The 19,168-nt window shown below is 40.4% G+C and overlaps 1 protein-coding gene across 1 annotated transcript in view; it reads right to left on the bottom strand.

Moving 5' to 3' along the window:
• Nucleotides 1–5,312: 5,312 nt before the first annotated feature.
• klf7b (Kruppel-like factor 7b) overlaps nt 5,313–19,168 on the bottom strand; it is a 60,368-nt gene continuing 46,512 nt past the window's right edge. Inside the window, exons 3-4 of the mRNA XM_034213390.1 lie at nt 16,200–16,323; nt 5,313–11,351 (exon numbers count right to left, since the gene is read on the bottom strand). Coding sequence (XP_034069281.1) covers nt 11,300–11,351; nt 16,200–16,323 — 176 coding nt within the window. The 3' untranslated portion in view covers nt 5,313–11,299. The remainder of the gene's footprint in view (nt 11,352–16,199; nt 16,324–19,168) is intronic.

Here is a 19,168-nt window from a genome sequence, read left to right as displayed (position 1 = left end):
CCTGGAACAACCCAGAACACCAGGAAACCAGCGTCAGAGAAACACACCTGTCCAAGAGCAACAAAGAGAGGGCTTAGCGTTTCTTCATATCATCTCAAACAGCGCATGAGAATCCTTTGCGGGCTACTAAAAGCAAATATATACATTAAACATTGATTAGCTCCTGGCTGCAAAGCATCTGCTTAAAATAAATGTAATTTAAAAAGTCATTTAACTTTTTTAAATGCAGATGGACGATGTCTCACTGTCAAATAAGGTTTAATTGTAGACCTCATTTACCTTTAACATGATTCCTTCAGAGAGGATTTCTTTCACCTTTGGAGCAGACGTACTTCTTTCACTTCCTAGAGGCAGTGGCTGTGTTTCTGTGGGAGATAAGGTCAAATTAGTAGACATATTTTTATAACTTGTAAATCAATCAACAGCAATTCACATTTAGTGGAGCACTTTAAACGGTTTTTTTTTGTTCTCTCACCGTTAAAATCAGATTGCCATACTAAAATCCAGAGTTATGAATTACAGGTCATGAAGCATGTGCAGATTTTCGGCATTTAAGAAGCGGTCAAACTCATGAATTCAAGGAAACTCTTACCGTTCATAATTGCTTGTGGCAGTTACACGATAACCTAGAAATTAGGCTTGAAATGATTGTTTTGCTAAGCTTTAATAATGATTAACCCAACAGTGAGGGACACTACACACTAAAGTAGTAGTACAACTGGCCCAGTATCACCTGGACTTATGTCCATATTGAATGATTTTGTGCCTCATTATTGAAGGTCATGCTAGTGTGGAAGAACGTACCTTTTAGGAAGTAAAGCGTTAAGTATGTCTCTATGGTGGATGCTGCAGCATGTTTTACTTGTAGATCAGGAGCTACAATTAGCATTTGTGTTTAAACAATGAATGAACTTTCTTTAACCTGAATCAAGTTAGTTGCCCAACACATTTTCCAATAATAGCGCACTCTTTCCTGAAGCATAAAACAGATAACTCTAATTGATATTTGTTATAATACCCGTGTATGAAATGATGATGTGAAAACAGCAGCCAGCCTTATGGAGCCTTTTAGCAAATTTCATCTCATCGTTTAGCTGTCTGGCTTGCAACATCACCATTTGCTTTAATCTCACCACTCTCATTGGGTTGTTTTTGGCCACAGCAGGCAGCTTTTTGCAACAAAAAAGCTCCAAAGACCCAAAGTACACTACCTGCTGAGCACCAATCAGCAGACAGACACAGGTAGCGGCTAGCTGGTGAGCACTGTGGAACATTTAGCAGCTAAAGAGACAGATAGTAATCATGGATAAATTCAGAGCTGCTTTTGTTCTGTGCACAGCTGCCCTGACACATTTGCTTTTTAAGTACAAAGCAGGATTATAGGGTAGGTGTTGCTGGACAGTGCGGTCTAAGAGTCACTCAAAAGAGCTGACATGGTCTTGATAAGTATTATGCCACGGGGCAACTCACCACATTTCTGTTTATTTCTGCCGTTAAAGAGAGCTGACGGTTGCTGTTTCTGTAAACACTTAGCAAGATACACAGACTAATGCTGCTGAATAAGATTATAAACAGCTCACTCGCCTCCCTTCTTTACCTCTGACAAGAAGTGAATAAGCTTGCAGAACTTCAAAATGCCCACACTAATCGTCATTGTGAATTCCTATTTTCTAGCCAACACAGCCAACTGCTACAAAATGATAATAATCCTCCGTGTTGGCTTAACTGAAATGTCTCCATCCAGTCTCTTACACACTCTGCAAGCAAAGAAAATTAACATGTGTGGAAATGCAAAGCCTATATTTACAGTAAAGCCAAGGAACCAGTTGAGATGATTTAAATCAGGGCATTGAAAATGAAGCCTGTCCTTCCAGAGAAATACAATCACAATTTCGACCCTTTTAATTAGTTAATGAGCAATTTATATGTAGGAGGACAAACTCAGAGCAGATATGCTGCACATGAGCTCCCTTGCTTCTGCTTAATTGATCCCCAATTAGCCATTAATTATTTGATCACCTCATTTAGTGTGCGTGTCATTGGTTCATGTGTCAGCTCAGTCAGTGACAAGTTAGCTCTAATTAAAGAGCAGGACACTATAAGCAGCCTAGAAGAAGCCATTTACAGGCAGGGGAGAGCTATAGATATTCATGAGATTGTTTTAATTTGTAATAAAGACCTAAATTACCCACAGTGTTGAGAATATGGGCCTTTTTGTTGTAGCAATGCGGCGCTGGTTCTCCGTACGTCTGCGCTCTTGCCAGCGGCTGGACAGAATGTGTCCATCTGCCTTAAATGGCCATTACGAAGGAATAATGTGCTTCAACGGTACTATAATTAAAGTCATCTGGGTGACCATGCAGGGGCAATTTTAGTCTTTTTCTAGAAGGTTATGTTAGAAGAACTGCCTGCCTTGGTGAGCTTGAGATGGAATTGAAGGAATAGAACCAAGTTGTAAAGGAAGAGTTTTTCTTTGAGTAGTTGTTCATAACTCAGGTGTACTTGGATAACAAAAAGGATTTCATTGTTGATAGTTTATGGAAGTTATATTTAGGTGTCCAGAGGCCCCACATTCCAGAGGGAAATGTTTACACATTTATAATTAGTTGTGAAATCACATAAAAGGACAATTAAGTCAATGCTGTGGATCCCTTTCATCCGGTCCACTCCTGTTGAGCCAAATTGATTGGTTTCCGTGCATTTTTTCCAGAGTTGAAATGATTAGTTAATTGATAGAAAAAGTTATTTAACTTAAAGTGGAGCTATCATGCTATATTTGAAACATATATTGTAGGGCCATACCTATACAAAACATTTTTTTCAAAATACCAAACAGATCACCCATTGTAGCCATGCCTCATACTGCTCAAATCCCTCTTTTGAAGCCCTGTTAGAGAAATGCAGATTTTGGGTCCTTAGCTTGAAAAAAAAGAAAGAAGAGGAGGCGGAGCTAATGCCTGATCAGAATTCTACCAGAGATAAAGTTAAATTCTGCTGTGATAAAACGCCATCCTGTTTAAACCACGCCAAGGATTATTTCTGAAACAGTATGGAGCTCAAATGCTTTTTCTCTGGCAGGTTTATCACAAGGTGAGTTCTTTTTTTATTTCCTGCTTTTTAAACACATGTGCTCTCCAGTACAGGTTAGCTCTGAGTGTTAGCGAGGCTTGCTAATGTAAACAAAGACGTCCAAAACACGTCAGGCATTGTTTCTGATAGCAACTTTCTGTGGGTCCGCCAACGTCACCTCGGATGGAAATCTGTATCCGCTCGTTGTACACCCGTTTTTAAAAGATTTGGGTACGGAGGAAAAGAGAGAAGGTTTTATTTTCTGACGCTGCGTGAGTTCCCCGACACACCGGGGACACATATTTATGTATAAAAGACATCACAAAGGGCATTTTGCATGATAGGTCCCCTTTAAAGTTAAGTTGAAGCTCATATGAAGCAAATTATTAAGTATCTTAAACAGTCTGGTGTAGATGTATTACTGCTGTTTCATACCAGCAATATGTCCACATAGAATCAAGAGGAAACACACAGAGGAGATTTCATACTCACCTCTAAAACAAAACACAAAGGCCGCTGTATAAAGCGAATGGTAGAATTGACGACCCATGTGCTGGGGCTTGGTCCCTAAGTGGAGGTCCATGGTTTAAATCTGGCTCAGGACACTTTGCAGCATGTCATCCCTTCTGTCTTCCCGTTTGAATTCTGTCTGTACAATAAAGAGAATTGTCGCCCAAAAACCCACAAGAGAGCCACGTCCAGATTCTACCATTTATTACACATATTACATTCTTAAATAAAAATGCTCCACTTAACAGTTCTTGCATAGATATCTTACAATACCAATTTAGAAAAGAATTATGAAACAGACCAGTAACAAAAATAAATTTTCTTCTTCCTTAATAAAGAACATTACCATACTAACATCATATAATACAAATAATATTTTAAACACTTTGTACAGCAAAACATTGTAAATAAAACAAGAGAACTCAATATAAAAAATAAATAAAATGTCAACAGAGGTGACGGTAACAGAGAGAGGAAGGCGGTGTGGAGTGAAGGTTTATGGATCAAAGGTTGATATGAAAGCTATCGGAGTAGCAGAGCCCCTGCAGGACGGGATGTTGTGATGGTGAAACACACCTGCTGTCTTCTCTTTCCTCTACATGTCGACTCATCCCAGGAAATATATAGTTGTGATCCTCTTACAGATATAGTTCACTGTGGTGATATGAAGGTGATAAAACACAGCTTTCACTAAATTACAAGTCTGGATTAGTCACTTTTCCCCCAATGTGTGGCAAAATAATTGGCACCAAAATTATTCTGTGTCTCAGGAAAATATTTGTATACCATTAGCACACACATTTGAGTGTGGGTCTTAATTTAATAAATTGTATTGTTTTAAATGATATGTTACTCACTAGAAGCATTTCAGAGATTTTGGAGATTGTATTTAATACAGTTTCACTACAATATCCACTTGGGCAAGCAAGATTCTCATGCACATTTCTAAAACCTCAAGTTTAGTATCCTAGATCTCTGAAAAGCAGCTGGTGAGCAGCAACATGTAGTCATAACTGACAGAAACAATGGGCAAAATTGTGAATATAAGACCAATATTGGAAAAAGAATTCAGGAAATGTAGTTCGACACCGAAGAATCCTGTGGACAGTCGATTAGTTCAACACATTTGTTTTGATACCAATCCTTTTGCGCAGACTTAGAGGGGTCAAACAACTGGTAGTACAACAGAAAGTAGTTCTCAAGCTATACCCTAAAAGAATGAATCGGGCATTAACGGCCCGTCTACACAGCGGCGTGCGTTGAAGCTTGCCGGCGGTCGTGTCTGAAACTCGACCGACAACTAATCACATGAATCTCCCGCCCCTGACACACAAGCAGCGGTTTGATTGGCTAGAGCTTGTACTGGCATATGATTCGATTGGCTGACGCTTCTGCCGAGGCTTCAAAAGTTGAATATTGCTCAACTTTTGCAGCAAGCCGCACCAGCAAAGCTCCGCGTCGCTTCCCACAATGCAGTTCGGCAAAAAGTGACGTCACCCCATTCAAAGTGAATGGTGAAGCTTTCAACGCACGCCGCTGTGTAGACGGGCCGTAAGATCTTACAGATAAATTAATCTGACATATGGAAAAGCCCCTACAAGGATCGGTCGACCAAACCTAAACTGTACCTATCGACTGGACATGTAGTTGGGAATGTGGAGAAGTTTTAGTAGTCTCACCAAAGAACTGCTTAAAGAACCCAAGCTGCTCTTGAGAACTTCCCGAACAGCTGGATATCTGAAGACTTTGAGTGTGTTCGGCCGCACAGGGCTCTGACTGCTTGTGGTTATGGTGGACAGGGTTTGGTATGGATGAGGTGAAATATACAGACAAAGGGAAGGGGTAAAGATGTGTGAATCTCTTATATACTGACACATTAAGCATAGACAAACACAGAAGTTACAGACGAACAGAGTCACTCCGGGATGTCCCAGATACCAAGAAAGTTCAACCAAGTCCCAGCATGACTGTTTGTAACGTAGAACAAACTTCTCCAGTGGTACAGTGATGAAAAAGGCTTTTCAGTGGAGGTTTAAGTCAATATGTCACTCTGGTCTATGAGGAGTGGACCTGTCATAAATTGGTTCTTGGTTGTAAGGTGCATCCTGGACGTGTAACAAATGTTAAGTGGATATTTGACAGAGTGCTCCAACAGACTAAGCTAGCAGTGCGTGCACATGGAGAGTGCGATAGCTAAGTATGAAGATGTAGTGCAATGTTCCTGTGAACTAAAGCAGATCTATAGAAACGCTGAAGTGTCTGAGACGGCGCCGTTGCCACATAGTTTCACACAGAGCGGTCTGTGTGTAAGATCTCACGCTATTTACAAAAGCTGCCAGAAGTGACAATCCTTTTCTAGAGTGATATGGTAGAAAACTGTGGAAACTGAAGCCTGATTCCTCTAAAGGACTATGTCACACAACAACTGACTGGTCAAAGAGGACATCAAAAGGCTGTTTTCACACTGTTGGTTAGGGTGCAGATTTAGCAAGAATTTAAAAAACCTTCATAGTTTTAGGCAAACCATTCTCAAATGTGGACTTCCCTGTCAGTGTGAAAACAGCTTCAGAAGAACTCTCCCTCTTGATTTAGACTTCAACCATGTAACCATCGGATGTATGGAAATGGTCTACATTGTTGATGTAACATTGGCTTATGTACTCAACAGTTTAACATTTCCCAAGACTCCAGCCCTCCTGTGTCTTTTAATGACTTTACTATTTGCAGTGTGCTAACAAGCTAACTTAAACTGAAGCTTCCGCACTCCTGCCTATAAGACCATGAGAACATTATTTTACATTTGTGAACAGCTGACAGTAGATAAGAGACTGAGAATGTTATGAAGCATGAAGACTTCGAGCGTACTGGTAATTAAGATGTAATGGGACCATCACTTTAGAAAAACAATCCCTTCTCCTCCACCTTCTTTTCTACACTACTTTTCTGCTTCTCTGCCTCTCGGCTAGTTCCTCTACGTCTACTACATTCACAGCAGTTAACTTGCAAATATGCAAATCTTTGGGCAAAATGTGTGTAAAGTGTGCATTCAGCAATCCTGCAGCTGATAGTGCATGGACAACTGCTGTGGACAGAGAGGAGGAGATGGGGTGAAGATGGAGGAAAAGATGAATGGCACTTTAACTGTGAAGGAGGAGGGGTTTGTGACAGAGTGGATAAAATATCCTTAGGGCCTTTGCAGATAAATTGTCATTTATTTGATCTATAATCCATGAGATCAAATGAAGGGGCTGATTTAATTGTTTTTTCCCTTCAACAAATTTCACCTGTAATTTCTCGATACTAACGGTATCTTTTGTTTATTCCACATCAAATGTGTCCACTGGGTAAGGAGCGCTGGAATTGGTCCGGCTCAAAGTCCCTGTTGTTATTTTTCTCCGGACCACTCAGTTTCCCTGTGACCCAGAGCTATCTCATTAGCTGAATTGCAACCAGAGCGGCAGACCCTGGAGTGCTAATGCTAATCAGAGCTGTGGGACGGCTGCTAGTTTGCCTGGAGGACCCTGAGAGACCCAGAGCAACACTGTGACAAGAACCTGCTTCTACACAAAGAGAACAATACGGGAAATTGTATCCAAACTGACTTTGAGATCTGTTAGATGTCAAAACATTTTAATTAAAGGGGAGAAGGACATTTTAGTTGCTGGCCAGTGCTACAATTTTAATGTATGCTCTGAAATGGTATATATTCTTTATATGAACAATGTATTTAGTTTGGGGCAAACTTGTTCAATGTGTTATATATCACTGTACTGTGTGTACTTGAAGCAAATGTTTTTGTTGTTTATTAATTGTTTTCTTTTTAAAGAAGCAGGTACATTTGAATCATTATTTAATTTGAGTTTTAGGTCAATATGACACTGACTAATCCCCTCAGTTCCCTATAAAGTATATTCTCTTGTGGTTTTAGCAGCTCAGCAAATAGCACGAGTATGAAATGGTTTTGATATTTCTTATGAAAAATGTGTATTATTGATTTTATTCTGAGAAACGCATCAAGTGTAATTTAAACTATTCTGATAGAGAGGAGTTTCATTTGAGAGCGTCGTTAAATGAAGTGCAAGCTTACAGCTCTCGGACTATGAATGAATCTCATGAATAAATGAATGGATGAATTAATGAACAAATGAAGGGTCTGAACAAAACCTAATTAACAAATTGTCAGCCATTGCTTAGTTTAAAAGCATTTACAAACAGCGAAAATATCAAGCAACATTTCTCCCACACATGTTCAGCAGTTAAAAATCTGTTATCAACCCCTCTGCTGAATCCCTGCTCCCCTCACAGTATGCCTAATTGGGACACACACATACACACATATACACATTCATGCCATCAAAAGCCCCACAAAAGTGCTACGATCCCCATCCCTCTGATTGTACGTCCTGTATTGGAGGGCTCTTTCTACATCCCATTGCATGTCTCAACATATTGGCATGACTTTGCATCATCCAAGCTGAAGAAAACAACCATCGATATAGCTTTTGTAACAGAACAAAGAAATGAAATAAAAATTGAAACACTGGATTCATCTCCTAGTGGGTTGCTTTGCGCTGTATTTAGCAGAAACAGAGAGTAAGTAGAGAAAGCTGCCGCTGGACACAGAGGCCTCATATGGAGGCAGTCTCCCGCTGATCTCTCCTGAGCGGGGAGACTCTGCCCGTGGCTAAAGGGCAGTTCCACGCTGGAGGTTTTTGGTATCGATTGTTCAAAGCTGCACCATAAACCCTCTAAGGGGAGTGTTTTCACTGCTTCACCTAATGAAGTCGGGCAAGGCCAACTGGCACACTGACTGGGCACGCTGGGATGTGAAACCCCCCGCCAGCTTCAGGATCCCTGCACCCTCACCCAACTGCAGCAGTCAGCAGCAACGAGGATGTTTGCATGCGCTACAGGGCATGATGTTGGTGGTGGGTGGATGGAGCAGCAGCGTCAGTGTTGGTGTTGATGTCGGCGGTATCAGTAATGCCCAGATTGCAAGGCAAGTTTATTTTTCTGCAACCATTAAGCAAAGGAAGCAGGCGTTGTGGATGTGAGCTCCTCAAAGTTGTTGCCTCTCATTTTCAATTTTTTTCCATCAGAGATTTAAGCATTACTGATTGAGTTCAGGTCATAGATCAATTAAATGCATTTAGCTATGAAGAACCAGTAGGTGATGTTTGATTTTTGAAGAAATTAGTTTATTTACTTCATTATTTTGTTAGTTGGTGTGACCAAGCAAAATGTCCAAACAGAGACTAACTTTTCGACCACAATTTAAAATATTTAACTGTCATGATTCTGTTCATTGAGTTAGATTTTGTGCACAATTTTACCAACATAATTGATGGTGTAACCGGAACATATGACTCAAACCTCCAACAACCCAGTCTGCTTTTTCAATAATTGAAAATCTTTATTAACCAGGAGCCACATGTAATAATTCTAGTAATTATTTTTGTTTGGGCAAATACATTCTAATTCACTGTATATAGATGAAGGATAGAGAGGTTGGTGAGGATTATTGACCTGTTTTGCTTAAAGACCTGCTGTAGATTTGTGAAATATTTGGTTTACACCCTTCATTGCAACCAACACTTAAACCAGAGTTTCTGAAGTAAAATCGCTGATTAAATGAGAGGCACAAACTGTAGCAAGGGATATGTGGGTGATTGTTGGAACTGAGAACAAGCTGATTTCTCACTTCAAAAGATTGAAGTCGTTTGTTACCTCCAGCCGAGAGCTAAGATACTCTTCTACAAACAACAATTGCTAAATTCCTACTGTGAAAAAAGATCTGGGAGCAGAACATATAATTTCAGGAAGTGTGTGTGTGTGTGTATGTGTGTTAGCAATAAAGCCTGCCATGCAGTGTTTTGTTTTCCAACTCTGTTCATCAGTTAAATAATTATTTTCCTAAATCTTATTAGTCTTATCTCAAGAGGAGCCGTGAGCAAAGAAATTGCAGTGTAAGTCTGCAGTGTGTGTGTGTGTGTTTGTGAGTGTGTGTGTGTGTGTGAGTTGAAGGAGTATGTGTGGTTGTTCTGTATACAATGTGTAGTGCGAGACAGAATAGTTTTTTGTGTCGTATTTTTTCAAGTCTTTTTATGAGTTTTTTTTCTTTGTGTTCCTTTTTTAGCTGTAGAAAAAAAGCACAGATAACATAGAAAAAAATTCAGTGCAGTCAATGGATACGAAAACAGGCAAATTTGACCGGGCTGAGGTGACCGTCTCTATTCGGCACCACCACACAAAGGGTGGTTTGTGTCTTAAGTCCCACGTGAGTTACTGAAATGCAGCTCCTCATCCTACGTTCATGCCCTGCAGTGCCGCCGGAAAGATGAAATCTCAGAGTCTGTGAAAGCGCTCCAGGATGATTTTCAGAATGAACAAAAAGCGAAGAAATAAGAAAAACGGGTTCCAAGTTTTTAGCGAGTTCTCTGCCTCACTCCGGTAGAGTGCAAGACCACAAAGTGTAATGCAAGGGTTTTGTATTTCAGCTGGAGTGAATCGCAGGCAGAAAGAGAGGCATACAAAATGAAGACCTCTCTGCTCTCTGCATTTATTTTAGTCCAAAAAATACAAATCCCTTTTCCGAGAGTAGGTGTGATTGTATTTTTTTTGTTCATCCACTGGTTGCTCACAGTTGGCAGAAGCAGAGCCGGTGCACACGGGGATTAAAAGACCAACAACCCTCCCCTTCTCATCCCACACATTCTGTTGAAGTCTTCTTAGTTTTTCAGTTTTTTTCTCAAAAGCAATTCAGGGAGTTTTAAGACATTTTCTCCAAGAGAGAAAAGAACAAAGTGTCATTGTTTGTAATAACAACAATAAGAAGAATTATCATCCTCTAAGTAGAAAAAAAGGGAAGAAAGTGTCGCTGCGCATTTCTGTCAGATGGCCTGCGGAGGCGGCAGGCGTCTCAGTGAAGGTGAGAGAAGCAAACACCCACTGGAGGAGAGCCTGAGAGCTGTGGCAGCACCCGCTGACCAGGTCCCAAGGGTGCACCAAAACACCCAGATGAGCCCTGGGTTCGATTGTCAGCTATAGTCAATCCGTACAGTCTCTCTCCTGCAGATTTGTTGTTTGTTGTTGTTTTCTTCACATAGATTACTGAAGCTGACTGCGGCAGATGATGGTTTCTTATGTTTCGTGTATGAGAAACACAAAACAAACAAGAAAGTTGAGTATATGATTTTAAAAGCCGGTAAAACACGAAGAACTGACTACATGGATATTTTAAGTTTCCCCACTGAACTATCTCCTCACCTAAAGTGACTTTATGGTTTGAACACGCTGACTACAGAAAAAGAAAAAATGCGGAGTAATGTTTAAATAAGCAAGTTAAGTTTATGTTGGTTTGGCAGTGTCCAAGCCTCCAGAGCCACATGAGAGCAACTGGGATTTACCGGGATGATGCATTCAAAGACGAGTGTGTTGCGTGTTCACTATTGCAAGTGTGCGAGTGTGTAATTTTAAAGAAAAACAACAATCTAGCTACTCCTCGTATTCCTCCTATCCCCGTCTCCAATGAGAGGGCCTTCAGTCCGTTTGATCTTTACGGCCCCCTCAGATGGATGCCCTGCAGGCGTCGTTGTTTCGGACTGGTTTATGGAGGGGGTGAATGAGGCAGGCGGTTGGTAGCTCCACTGCCCATCCCTCTCTCCTCCTATCTCTTCCTCCTCGTGCTTCTTCCCCTCTCCCACTCCTTTTTCTTCTGCCCTCAGATGTGCCTCTTCATGTGCAGAGCCAGGTGGTCCGACCGAGAGAAACACCTGCAGAGAGACCAGAGAGATCATGTCAGAAATCTAACATCCAAACTATGTATGAAAAATAGAGTAAATAAGAGATATGGAATCTTTAGAGGAATCTGAATAAATGCTTGAAAAGTGCAATAGGACACTGTTGATAAAGAGAAACAGCTTAGTTACATAGTATATAATTCACAGTATGAATACATTTACAAAGACATTACAGTTTGTTGGAGATTTGCACAAAGTGATAAATAGAGCAATTCTTGTTGATCAATGTCACTGGCTATTGTGTGAATTTCCCCCTTTGTCATACCCACTGGCTTTGTTTATTTTTTGGGTAATATTCTTAATCCCAGGCCCCTCTAACCTTAAACAGTAGTGAACATTAATTCAGTATTTCCATGTGGTGTCAACTTCAAAGAGAGTTGGCATTCTGGTGGTTGGAAAGCTAAATGTCCAGTGATGCATGTGTTAGCTACATAAGCTAACTAGCCAAGGTTTGCCTAAGATACCAAAACAGACCTTGTAACACAAATATTTATCAGGAAAATCACAACTGTCCTTGCAATGTTTTTCTAGCACTTTGGGTCAAACAACAATGAACCGCTATTGATGAAGACGAAGTTTAATGATATGGTTGCTAACTTGAGCATTAAATGCTAACACAACAAACTAGCTAGCCGTGTCAGTTTGTCCTCGGGTGACAAAAATATAGACATTCCCTTAAGTATTTCCTGTGAGATATCAAGTGAGACACTTCCTGAAAAGTAGTCTGCAATGGCTGCTAGACATTTCTATAAAGTCATATTTAACCAAGCCTTGGAAAGCGTAAAGTATAATTTCCACACGAATAATAGTGTTCATGGATTAACACACACAGTGTTATGGCAGAGAACAGGAACGCTTTTTTAACCACTTGATCTTAAATAAAGTGATTGAAGATAGTTGAGTAATAGTCTTACTTTATTATGTCACAAAGTAAAACTCAGACATATGGGCTAACTCAGGCTCAGTGATTTTGACTCAAACACGACCATAGATCACAGCCAGACCTCCACCGCTCGGTAGTCAGTCCTCAAGCTCCGAGAAGAATACTATTGTAGAAACTAATTAGATATGCATCGTGAACATGGACACTAATGCAGACAGTCTGGCAGTACTCTCTAATGCCGGGCCATTTAACTCAGCAGTGACTGCACCTGGTGTGGGAGAAATAAAATCAGGTGCTGGGGATGTGTAATATAAGAGTCGCAGTTTCACAAGTATTTTAATTTTATGACCCCATTGTGAGAACATTAAACTGAACAGGACCAATAAAATGAATCACAAATGATATGACTAAAGGAGAGGCCAAACAAAATGTGGGCAAGAATAAAATGAGAAATAAAAAATTCTATTTGCCAGGGGCCTTTATTCATTATTAATCAATCAAGGCTATTCCATGTGTGTGTGTGTGTGTCTTTATCCAGAGACAGAGCTGAAAACCCAAAAGTACAATAGAAATGTTGTTCACGCTGCAGCACAATTTGCTGTCTCACATATGCTTCTACTGTGATTCATACATTTCCTCAGGGAACCCCATTGTTTAGACTGCAACAAGCCAGGACAATAAGGTAACAAGTCAAAAAGCTGAAACTTAAAGACAAAATTAACATTTACAACCCTTTTTGGAGCTTTCACTGCAAAATTATAATGATACGTTTCCTCATGAATTCAACTGAAAGGAGATCTCTGACAAGCAGGATGAAATTATTGTTAAAACCTTGAAATACTCTGAAGAAAGCTGCTATTATCTGCATATATTCAGTTGTACACCTTCATTACACATGTGACATTATCCGCCTGATTGAAGCTACAGAGAAATCATCTGACACACCAAATGTATTTTAGTGGTGGTTAAAAACCTCCACCCTCTCCTCTGGTGGTTTCAAATAAAACTGAAAGCTCATAACAGCACCATCTTTTGGAAGTACTTTATTCTTCATAATGTTACTCATTATCCTTGGTGCCTAAGGGTTTAACGAAAGATTCAGATTTCAAAGCATTACAATGAGAATGGTGTGTGCAGTTCAGTTGACCTTTGCTCTCATTTCTGTTCTCTGTGAAATATTTTGGTTTTTCCTCAACCCTATGCTGACCATGTGGTACCTACTGTACACCTTTGTGTGTGTGTGTGTGTGTGTGTGTGTGTGTGTGTGTGTGTGTGTGTGTGTGTGTGTGTGTGTGTGTGTGTGTGTGTGTGTGTGTGTGTGTGTGTGGCTGGACAGATGGCCATGCCAGTTACTGTGTCACCGTTGGGACCAGCTGGTACCACCCTGACCCCCCCCAAGCCCACTCCTCCTTCCTTCCCATCCTCCACTCTTCCTTCCCAAAACTCTCCCTTCTCCTCCTCCTCACTTCTTTTTGTCCTCCTCCTCATCACTCCTCCTCCTCCCGGCTCCATGGAAACATCGGGGGGTCCCCGCTTGATTAGGCAGGATTAATGACAGACTGCAGTGTGTGTGTATGTGTGTGTGTGTGTTTCCCCAGGAGAAATTGTGTCATATTGAACAGTCTATCTAATGTTAACCTCTCCATGGCGGCCACTTTTTGCTATTCTCATGGTAATATTTGTTGGGCTCCACCCACCACAGATGTGTGTGTATGTGTGTGTGTTTTACTGTAAAATGTGAGGTACATCCTGGCTGTGTTAATCGTGTTTCCATCCACTTTGTAATTCAAGAATTAACAAACCTAGAGGGAAATATTGGAAATGTGTGAAATGAGACTAAAGATTTTAGACAGCAAGTATTTTGAATTGCAGCTAGTAGCATTAATATTGTCAGAGACTGCGTAAAACTTGAAGTTTGATGTTGCTCTGAAAAAGTTTCTCTGGTTTTATCTCTTCTATGCTAGTTTATGTCTATAACATGTCTGAAAATTGTGAAAATGATCCATCTAGCTCCTCAAAATCCAAGATGAGGTCTTTAATCGTTTGAGAATCGAAAACACAAAGATATTAAGTTAAACATAATTTAAACAACAAAACGTTGGAAGTTTCATATTTGAGAGACTGAAATATACATTATTGCCATTTCTGAATGAAAATTCAACTGATTGAAACAATTAATAGATTATAAAAAATGTGCACTAATCTTGCAGCTCTAGTAGGAATACATCTTAAGAGTCTACAGTCTTCTGATGAAGGGAAGATGTGACATAGAGATAAAACACTGCCACCAACACTGTCAATCGAAAACATGAAAATAAAACGCTGAAGCCTAAAATAACTTCTTCCACTTTGATACTCTTTCAGATTACAATACAGACTTTGATGTACGCAGAGCCTCAAATATAACACGGCCTGTATCTGTGTCATTGTGTATTTAAGTGTGTCATTGTTTTGTCTGGACCTTTAGATGCTCATGTATGACTTTGCAAACGTCTCTGCGTTCTGCATGCACAAGTGTGTGTGGGTCTCTACACACTGTGCATCTGTGTGTGTGTGCCAAGAAGGAGCTAATACAGTCCCAGCTCTCAGCCAGGATTAGAAGCTTCCAGCAGGTTTCTGGAGGGTTTTATGTCTAAAACCCAAACTAGAGGGAATCCACAACAGCCAATTACACTGCCTCTAGGGCAAACGCGTGTCTGTGTGTGTGTGTGTGTGTGTGTGTGTGTGTGTGTGTGTGTGTGTGTGTGTGTGTGTGTGTGTGTGTGTGTGCGTTGCTCATCAGAAACGTAGTGCAGGCACACACACACTCTCACAGAGTGTTTATGTTAAAGTGGAGCTGGCATCTGGTGCCACTCAATTAGCTGCGACCAGTCTGCCAATAGCCAGAATCCATTTAACTGCCAGCAAAGGGGCATGAGTAAGCGCGCACACACGCACACAATACCCACACGCATACATACTCCCCTGGCTTTTGTCCATAAGGAGATTAGTTTGCTTTCATTTTGAAACACACAACCCATCATCCTTTTTTCTACCTTTGTTTTACGCAGAGGTCAAACTGCGTTGTGTTGCAGTGAAAAAACAGATTGACAGAAGATCAATAAGTAAAATGTTCCTCCACTGGCAGGACAACATGACTAGCAAGCTAATAATAAGCCCATATCTAAATAACATTTACATGCATTCCTATGGCTGCAGGAAAACGGGAATCCATTAGGAACTTCATTTAGATAATAACTTTTCTTATCATTAAATTGACTGCACTACAAGCTACAGTCTTGAACCTTTATTACTCAGGAGTCCAGATAAGAAATCCCCTTAGATCCTCCTGCACAGCTGCTGCAGGAGGAAATGTGTTTAAGGAAAAATGATCACATCTCTTCTAAATTTCACAAGGGACTCACATGCAGTATTTAGTCTCGAAAAGTCCTGAATTCTGTAGAATCCAATTTTGTACACTTCTCTTTTCTTTTCATGTGTTCTATCTTATCTTATAAACGTTTTAAACGTTTATTTAGAAGATAAAAGGTGAAGACTTCACCCTGGGATGTGGAGAATTTGGATGGACATTTCTATTTCTTTTTCTTAAAATATTTTAATGACGTAATTGAAAATAAAGGCCTTCTTCACAGTAGACCTTTGGACTAAAGTGCACAGGTGTTACAAATAACATTAATAATCATTAGTGTCCAATTAGCCATCACGGACAAAACCAGGACCCTGAACTGAAGCACCCTCGTAAATTGTATTATTCACACCTGAGCTTCTCCTTCTGTGACAAGTCCGTTTTCTGTGAAAAAGGCCTATGACAAATGTTTTCGACTTCTACTTGAGAACAAATGCAGGTTTAAAAATGACAGATAAAGGGCACCAATGTCCCACAAATGTAAAGTTCACTTCATGTTTCTCACAGTTTTTGTTGATGCCTGTGTGTTTACCTGTCGCAGTGGTTGCACTTGAATGGCTTCGCTCCGGTGTGTTTGCGGTAGTGTCGTGTCAACTCGTCACTGCGGGCAAAACGCCATTCACAGCCCTCCCATGAGCACTTATAGGGCTTCTCACCTGAGAGAGAGAAAGAGAGAGAGGAGAAGGTGTCACATTTTATTATAATTTCTACATCTAATTTCACACGTCTCAACTACAGCTGTTCACTAATATAAATATAACCACCCCTGGCTTTTTCCAGACACACACACAGCCCAGGGGCCGGGCAGGCAGACCATCTTTAACGCAACAGCCATTTCAATGAGCCAATATACTCAATTAGTTGTAAATGAAGTCTTTCAGCACTGCGGCGTGTTAATTCACAATCCTAAATTCACCCTGAAATGAATCTCGTTTTGTTCACGCTATCAGAACGCCCCCTCCCCTCACACACACACACACAGCCACACACACACCCTGAGGTGGTGGGATCTGAAATGTAAATGAAGTTTCATCCCCCACTTCACCAGATGGGAGTAGAGATGGTGTATTGTTCTCAGCCTGTAGTTATCTCTCCGTGATAGAAAGCCTTCCAGCTGTGTGTGCGTGTGTGTGTCTTCTAGCTAGAGGTGTGTGTGTGCGTGTGTGTGTGTGTGTGTGTGTGTGTGTGTGTGTATGTGTGTGTGTGTGTGTGTGTGGGAGCAGACTGTCTTCAGATGATGTCTGACTGCCTGTTCAAGAGTGAATTTCTCTCTGAGGTCTATATGTGAGATGAGCAAATAAATCAGGAAAATCATATACTAATCTAAAAAGTAAGACTATATTAGAACTGAATTTAAGAATATATAAGTTAACAGATCTATGAAAACACAACTCATATTATATTATGTATTATACTGCAACACTGTACTGTGGGTTAGTGCTACACATTCAACACCCTCCAGTTCAGAGTCTTTAACAAATAAATGTATTTTCTGCCACAACCTCGTTTGTGCATATAGCTGGTGTGTTTAATTTGAATTTGGACGAGTTCATTGTACTAATTTGAATGCGTTGGGTTTGAAAAATTGTTAATATTCACTTAAGCCAAAACATTTCTAGTCTTAAATTGGTAGAGCAGTAGCAACAACAACCTAATCTTATCCTCTATCTTGACAACAAAACAGTATAGGATGAACTTGTTTGCCTACATTACAAAGTAATCTACCAGTAGTGTGCACATATTGGATTGGCCGAAGCCAAGTATAGCTGGCTGATTTTGCAAAGCTTTTGCTGCAAAGTTGAACCACAGCACACTTTAAATCTGGCCAAACATCACTGCAGACCCCTTGTGTGTGAGTGTGTGTGAACTGGGAGGTGGTAACCATAATTGGGGTCTAAATGATTCTTAATGGGGAGTGATACAGCAGTTAACAGTCAGTTAGCCAGATGTCCCAGCAGCCCAGCTCCACTGCCATCACAGCACACACAAATCTTCTTAAGGAGACAAACACAAACTCAGAACAGTCGAAAACAAAGTGGAACTAATGTGGCAATTGTGAAGTATTCCACATTGTGATGGAAACATAATTGGATACAATAAAAAAAGATGTGTCACAAGTACCTCCATTTTTAATCAGGATTGAAAATGAAAATGAAACTCAACCCTGGCACAAAACTCATTTATTTAAGTACAACCTGGGTCCAGTTCTCTGCATTGCAACCCAAAAAGATTTTCAGAGATTCAACCAGGTCTACTGTTGAACTCACTGAGTATGGCTGTACAACTTATATCATGTATTTATGTATTTATAAAGAGAATTAGATAGAGAGCTGGGCTCCTGCTCATTCCTATGGAAGTAGCTCAGTGGTGCTAAAATGTCTCGACTACCAAGTGATATATTACAGGGATTTCCACATCCATGGGTTCTGAAGAGCAAGCACTCTAATGATCTGTATTCACCAAATGTTTGAAAGAATCACTTTTAAAATGTTAATACTCGAAAATGGATTTACTTGGACCCAATGTAAGCCCATAGGGAAAAGTATTTTACACCCCTATGGCATCATGTGCTTACCCGAATGTTGGAATTACACATTTGGGCCATTTCAAAATCTGGCTTTGAAGCCGAGTGCTGTTCCTTGTAGCTCGACTGAAATGTGTTTCTGTGTTTGGAAGACATTTTTTTTGCCAATCTGAACTGTTTTGGTAACACCAAAAAGGCATCTTCTTGAAACCTGATAGAATACACTTATTTATTTATTTAAATACAACTTTCAATGCAGATTGAGCTTCCAATTTATCTTTTTGTGCTGTTTACCTATAATTCCCTCAACCATAGCACGGGAATAACTTCTCCATCCCATACCAACAAGTGTGAGATTGCTTTTCCCTCTTGAATAATCGTGCCAGAATAACCAAAGCTGTAGAAGAACACCTTCACATGGACTTAAATCTGAGCTGAGAGCAGCTCTGACAGCAAGGTGATGCAACGACAGGTAAAAGATGATGTGCTACAGGAACATCCAACTGTGAGTGATGCCCTCTCTCCCTTTATTTCCCATCACTTCCTATGTCTCTTTGATCTGAGCAGTTTTGTAACCACACAGACAACGTGACCGCAAGGTGACGCACTCGTTCTCGGATTGAATTAATTTAGGATCCTGAGCTATGCTCTCCTGGATTTGCATATTCAAATTCTCCAGTCAAATCTTGTGCTGTCGGTTGCTGATTTCCCCAACAGGGACTTGGGTTTTGTCGATGTCCCGTCATTGTGATTTTTTGGAGACACACTTTCCTCTGCAACCTCACACAGTCTCGAATGTTTTGGGGTGCAAGACCTCTCCAAGCTAGCCTCTGTCACTGGCTTTTCCATGGGTTTTGTCATCAAGTTTTTCCTTTATTGGTCTTTTAATAGCTGAAATATTCTCTACACAAGTCTGTTTTGGTAGTAAAACTGCACATGTAAAAAATAATAATAAGAGGAACCAGTTGAAGTGGTCT

This window comes from Gymnodraco acuticeps, unplaced genomic scaffold (genome assembly GCF_902827175.1).
Source record: "Gymnodraco acuticeps unplaced genomic scaffold, fGymAcu1.1, whole genome shotgun sequence".
Classification (NCBI taxonomy): domain Eukaryota; kingdom Metazoa; phylum Chordata; class Actinopteri; order Perciformes; family Bathydraconidae; genus Gymnodraco; species Gymnodraco acuticeps.
The sequence above is the reverse complement of the archived record's forward strand: the minus strand, read 5'-3'. Positions and strand labels throughout refer to the sequence as shown.